Consider the following 6,691-nt stretch of genomic DNA (forward strand, 5'->3'; position numbering starts at 1 on the left):
ATACATACGTCGAACATCTTCCCTAGTAAAGCCTATGAGCCATGGTATATAAGCCCCAAGCATCACGGAAATCATCCTTCTCAAACCTTCTCTGCCAGCGAAGATAAGATTCACAGATCTGAAATCAAGTTAATGAATAGAAGGTTAAATCAAGCCATTTTCTGTTTCCAAATTTTCTAGAAAATAAGTCTGACGGGAGCTGTAATAGAAGCATTTCACTAAGCCAAATACATAAGCCCTTCACATTTATCGTGATTTCCAAAAAAAATTTGGGAGAGTTAAAAATGGTACAGCTGGTGCCATCTCCATCCAGGAAAGTCCTATACTTCGTGGTACTGATCAGCTGCTGAAAGGCTGAGCTCCTTCCTTTTCTCCCTGCCAATTTTAAATTTATCTCCTTCCTGATTTAGAATGATGATCCTTGAGGTCTCAAATCAAAATGCAGCAGAGCTTACTTCCATGCCTAGTGAAAGAGAAGCCAAACAGCACTCCATTTTTCTCTGTACAACTCTTCCCTAGATAAGGGAGGCCAACAGCATCCTGGCTTGTGTCAGAAATTGCGTGGCCAGCAGGACAAGGGCAGTGATGCTGTACCCAGCACTGGTGTGGCTGCACCTCGAATACTGTGTTCGGTTTTGGGCCTCTCACTACAAGAAAGATGTGTCCAAAGAAGAGCAACGGAGCTGGTGAAGGGTCTAGAGAACAAGTCCTATGAGAAACAGCTGAGGCAACTGGGCTTGTTTAGTCTGGAGGAAAGGGGGCTTGGGGGAGACCTTCTTGCTCTCTAAAACTACAGGAAAGGAGGTTGTAACAAGGTGGGTGTTGGTCACTTTTTCCCAGGTAACAAGTGAGAGGATGAGAGGAAATGGCCTCAAGTCGTGCCAGGGGAGGTTCAGATGGGATATTAGGAAAAATTTCTTCACTAAAAGGGTTGCCAAGCATTGGAACAGGCTGCCCAGGGAAGTGGTAGAGGTATTTAAAAGGTGTGTAGATGTGGCACTTAGGGACCTGGTTTAGCAGTGGACTTGGCAGTGTTAGGTTTATGGTTGGACTCAATGATCTTCAAGGTCTTTTCCAACCTAAATGCTTCTATGATTCTATGAAATTTAGAAAGCGTGAGAATGCAAATACCACTGTCAATGCAAAGCACGTGAATATGACTGAATGCACAGGGGTGGGGATACCCCTGGAGAAAACAAAGCAGAAGGCGATGAGAGGCAGGGCAAACAGAAGGCAGGACCCGGACCGTGGAGCCAGAAGGTAGGGTAAGAACTGGAGAAACCTTCTCTGCACTGATTCCCTTTGCTACTCACTGTGGCAGCATCTGGGCCATGTTTGTGGTAATAAGAGATCCCCAGTCTTCTCCCTGTAGGTAGTATTCTTTGGAGCCCAATCTATTCATCAGCTTATGAAATTTCCGAGCAGTTGCTTTGCTGTCAAAGCCTGCAGGTAAAGAGAAACAGAGGAAACCTGTTTGTCTTGGTGTATCATCCCCTGGCCAAAGATCATGGTCTGACAGAGGCACATGAGTATGCTGCTGTGTAAAGGCACAGTGTGCTATGCTGCTCTGCCTTGCTCCTTGGCAATACAGTGAACACAAGATGGAAATTCAGTGGAAAGTGGATAAAGTGGATAAAGTGGAAAGCAGACCTGGTTTCCAGCTACCATTACCTTCCAGATCTCCACAGCCAGCCCCAGAGCCTCAGCCACATGGGTGTTAGTGCAGAGCCAAGCATCTGCATTCACAAACTGCATTCCCTGGTGAGGGCCAGGGATGACTGAGGCTCCAAGAACCTGGCAATTCCAACAGCGCCTTTTCATCGCTCACCTTTCTGGTGTGGTGCCTCAGAGAAGCCATATCCTGGGATGGATGGGCAGATGACCTCAAACACCATGTCACCCTCATTCAGGCCATGCTCAGCTGGCTCTGTGAGTAGAGCGATGGTCTTGTAGAACTCGTAGAAGGAGCCAGGCCAGCCGTGGACCATCAGCAGAGGTTGAGCAGCTCAACTGTGAGGGACATAGGAGGGCTTCACGTGGATAAAATGGATATCAATCCCTGCCACACATCCAGACAGATAAATTAAAGCCTTAGTTCCATCACAGTTTCTGTTCCAAACTCTGAAGAAGGAGGGTGGCAAAACTGTGATTAGCATTCACAGCAGAAGGTACACAATCAACCCATGGCAAGAAGATGCCTAGCTGAAAGGACATGCCTGGTATTTTACCTGTGTCTCATCTTTTACTTACAGACAGAGGTATTGATCCCAGTCCCAGTTACTGGGGTCACAGGAGACTGAGCATCCACCTCCTGAGAAATTGGTCTTACAGTATATAAGTACAGCTGCACTTCAATGAATAGCATAATGCAGCTAAGACACGTGCAAAAACATGACTAAATTACAAAATGTGTGGGTGATAAAAAGAGAAACATGGAAAAAGTAAGCGCAGGATATAAGTTTAACCTGCAGATCACTTATCTAAAGTCTGGCTAACCTCACCTGGCTAAACTGGGTGGTGGTGGTGGATATTCCAACCTCAGGGCCTGGGTAAATTTTACAGTTTTCAAAGGTGGCTTCAAGGCAATAGCAGAAGAAAACCTCGTTGTTATTTAGTGCAGGTTCAGAGCCAGATGAAGCCCATCTTCAAGCAGATCTAATCTTATCACCACTGTGCAATGATCTTAATCTATAGAGGGTTACTAATAACATAGCCTCCACTACTGATCCTTCATTAAGCTGTTATGCACACTGTTGTCTTAATAGAGTAACCTCTTAAAGCCCCCCATTCTCTCTGTGCATTTCAGAGTGAGACCTGCTCAAGCCACAGAGACCCCCTCACCTTCAATGGTGGTTCGGAAATGGGGATATTTGTTCAGGATTTCCACTTGCTTGCGCCGGTCAAACGGGTTCCTCCAGTAGGCCACCACCTTCTGCAGGTAGCTGGAGGTGAAGCCGTAGCGGAAGGCAGCCCCTTCCAGCTGCGGTGTGTAGCGGGCCTGCTCCAGGCGGCGATGCAGGTCCTGCGGACAGGAGCTCTTGCAAGGCTGGCCAGATGCCTGCATGTGCCCTATGCTAAGGCAGGCATGAACAGGCTCTCCTGGCTCCACCGGCTTCTGTGTCTCTCTCTGGGACACCACAAGCCCTCCTGAAGCAGTGCCATACTCTGTATAACTTCCTGAATCATTTATATGGAGAATATATTTCTCTACAGGTTAGCAGTTCCCCTAGGGCACCCAGGAGTAGTGGGTTCTACGCTTGCCTTACTGCTAACTCGCTTTAGGGTTTTGGGCACTAGGAACTTGCCAGCACTGCCAGCTGAGAGAAGAATAAGCAGCTCAGCCTGTGCTACCGACTGCTAGTTGGCCAGATAATTAGTGACAGGCTTGTAGGGACAGAAGGAAGGACCCCATCCTTCTTCACCCTTCCAACCCTGTCCTCTGCGGAAGCCCCTCAGTCCTGCCCTACTGGTGCCTTTGCTATCCCGGTGCCCTCCCACCCCATTCCACCACTGCAGACCTGCTGTCAAATTCTGCTGCTCAAAGCATGGCCTTTCTGCAGGAGCAGCCCCAGGTTGCATTGAGAGTCTGTGGTCTCAGAAAGCGTAAAGACATTGCAGTGAATCTGAGCTCAAATCCCATTCATAAAGGGCAGTGAGCCAGAGCATCATCTAACGGACCTGCGCTGGCTATTGCCCCCAAGGCATCACCTCAAAGCAGTAAGGTGGGTGATGAACTGGCTCCACCTCGCAGCTTTCTGCCCCTCCTTACCTCCCAGGCACGGGCACCTCAATTTCTTTGTCAGATGTTTCAGTCTTGAAGGGACAGATACTTTCATCTTCTTTCCCTTTTAGAGGTCTTTCATCTGAGCCCCACCATCCATTGCCCATTTCAATAGTCTTGATCTTGTGTCTAGACCTCAGCCAGTAAACCAGCATCCCTCCAACGCCCAGAGCGGCCACAGGGACCAGGACTGCATTCCTCTGAGAACATTCGAATGACCTGGGGAGGCATAAAATTGTTTGCGCCCAACAGAAGTGTCAAGGGTAAAGGGACTATGCTGAGGCTTGTAGTCACATTGGTTGGACATGAGTAACAAACCCCATGCAGTCAGCAGGGGCTGGGTGTTTCTGTTATTTTTGAAGATCGCAGGCAGGATTTGTGGCAGGGTTACATCTACCAGTGTTTCTTAGGGACCTTAAGCCTTTGCTGATCAGGACTTGTTAATCACAAGGCTTCTCTGTCCCTCTCCTTATGTACCAGGTGTGCCCTGGGAGACAAGGATCAGTAGGATCTGGATCTATCTGTTTTAAGGCAGGTACTGAAGTGAATGGGATAGTAGCACCTGGACAGCTTCAGGAATAAAAACTGCACAGAGTGGGCTGAGGAGCAGAGACAAGAGTTTTCAGCTGCTGGAGACAGCTGGATGTGCTAGACATGCCCCTTGACTGTGCTACATACATAGCTCCCCTACAGATTCAGTCATCTTTTAGGGCAACGCTAGCCCTCCACCATAGCTGTCCATAGGTAAAGGTCTCAACTTGTCTGTCTGGTGCCTCTTTTTCTTACCTAGACAGCAAAGTTTCAGACTTTCTTGAGGTGTGGGAGCTAAGGCGCCAGAGCTGGATTTAACAGACAGACAGCAATGTTTTAAAACCGTTCAAACCCTTCAGCAATCAGTCCTAAATGTAGTGTCCCTTCCCATCCCCCTGACCTGTGCCTCAAGCTCTCCAGCTTCCCTTGGGGATTAGCAGAGCTGTCTGGGGCTATTGCAGGGGGCTCAAAGAAGACTGTGAATGAAGATTTTTTGTCATACAGGGTATGGAAGGGACTATGCTGTGCCCCAGCCCAGGTGCTAATAAAAAGTGAACTCCTCAGCACAGAGCAGCTATTTCACTTACCTGATCCGGGACAAGGTGCCATCCCTAGAAAATGGGGGTGGGGGTGGGGTGGGAAAGATTCTTGGTCTGATAGTGTTGTCTGAATGGTACCATCCCTTGGGGATGGTGTAAGGAACATCCCCTGCCAGCACCATTTACCGTGCAGCCATGGGATCACAAGCTGTTCAGCTGGCTGGCAACAGAGACAGTGTTTCTGGGCTGTGTTTTAGCTAGATAGTTTGTCACCATAATATTCCCGCCTTCAGCACAATTTAGATAAAAGGCACTGAACAACTGGGTAGGTGTCCTTGCGGTGTTTCATCCTACAGAGGGCTGTGTTACTTCAGCCAAGTAAATAGTTTATTTTGGCAGCTGTGTAGCGATAGGTGCCCAGCCTTGGCAGGGGACTTCCAAGCTCAAGGGTTACTCTGCTGCCAGCCACGTGGTACTCATCCTGCCCAGGGCTGGCATGAGGAGCAGCTTGTGGGACCCTTCCCTGTTCAGGTTCAGTGAGCTGCTGTACCTTTGCTATTTCCAACTACTCCTGACTGGATACCAAGCTTTTAGGTCTCATCTGCCCGCAAGAAAAAGGAAACATCCTCGTTGGTTCTCTTTTAGCCTGGTAGATTCTCTTGCAAGAAAAGCAGAATCTAAAATCTACCAAAAAGTTAGAAGCAACAGAGAAAGTCTTGTTACTCTGCAGCTAGATGAGGAAGCTGTTTGGTGTCATAATTACGATGCCTTGAGACAAAAAAAAATTAAAAAGGACAGGAAACTCCATGAAAAACCAAGTCCACTGGGTGTTTCCTGTTGCCTGGTACCCTTTCCCACTGCTACCTGTGATGCAGAACACAGTGCCTGTACTGGACACCCCAGCAGTAGTGAAGGCAATTGGGTAATTGATCTCTGAGACAGTCTATGTGATTTTTAAGGAAGTATCTCCTGAAACCACTCCCAGACAAAGAAGACCAAGAGCTCCTAAGAGTAAACAGTGTCAGCCTCCACCTCCCTGGAGGCTGAGTAGCTTATGCAACAAGTAATAACAACCCCCTGCACTTATATCCTGGAGTTTAGTGAGTCAGAGGCACGAAACCAGTTAGCACGGCAACAGCACAAACTCGGCACTGCTAACAAAGCAAGCATGTCCCAGAAACAGCTCTCTGAGTGGCACAGAACAAGGCTCAGTCTTATAAAACCTCCTCCCTACCCATGCTCAGGAAAGCTCAGCTGCATGCTCCCACCCACCGATGGCCTGGTGGACCCCACCGGGCCTTTCTCCTGCCCCAACCCTGGGGACCCCTGTTTAGAGTCCCTCCTCCCTGTGCCAAAGAGATCTCACCAGGCGTTTGGAAGCATCTCCTGCCACATGTCCGCTCCTCCTCGCCTAGCCACAGCTCCCAGCGAAACAACCCAGGTGTCTCCTCTGCTGGCTTTCTCTTCCGCAGCGACACTCTCCTGGTGACAATGCAAGCTACATCAACCATCAGTGCCACCTATTGCCTAAACGTGCGCTTGCAAATCAAGTTCAGCAAGAGACAAATGCCAGGTCCTGCACGGGGAGGGAACAGCTCCGTGCATCAGCACAGGCTGGACGCCAGATGCATAGAAAGCAGCTCTGCAGAGCCTGGCCTGAGGTCCTCAGCTGAGCCTGAGTCAACAAGGTGCAGCAAAGGCCGGTGCGTACAGGGCTAGATAGCAAGCGTGTTAGCCAGCAGGCTGAGCGAGGTGATCCTTCGCTCTCTTCAGCACTTGTGGGGCCACATCTGGAGTGCCATGTCCAGTGCTGGCCTTGCTGGCAGAGGAAGGGCTGGAG

General features: G+C 49.2%; 1 protein-coding gene across 1 annotated transcript; it reads right to left on the bottom strand.

Moving 5' to 3' along the window:
- Positions 1-257: 257 nt before the first annotated feature.
- LOC308070790 (epoxide hydrolase 1-like) lies at positions 258-5,000 on the bottom strand. Its single transcript, XM_080405320.1, is given in 5 exon segments — positions 258-1,443; positions 1,829-2,006; positions 2,010-2,059; positions 2,842-3,022; positions 3,787-5,000. Coding segments are annotated over 5 exon segments (693 nt in total). The 5' UTR covers positions 3,937-5,000; the 3' UTR covers positions 258-1,309.
- Between the last annotated feature and the right edge of the window lie 1,691 nt (positions 5,001-6,691).

Source organism: Falco punctatus (assembly GCF_963210335.1).
Source record: "Falco punctatus genome assembly, chromosome: 10".
In the NCBI taxonomy this organism is placed as follows: domain Eukaryota; kingdom Metazoa; phylum Chordata; class Aves; order Falconiformes; family Falconidae; genus Falco; species Falco punctatus.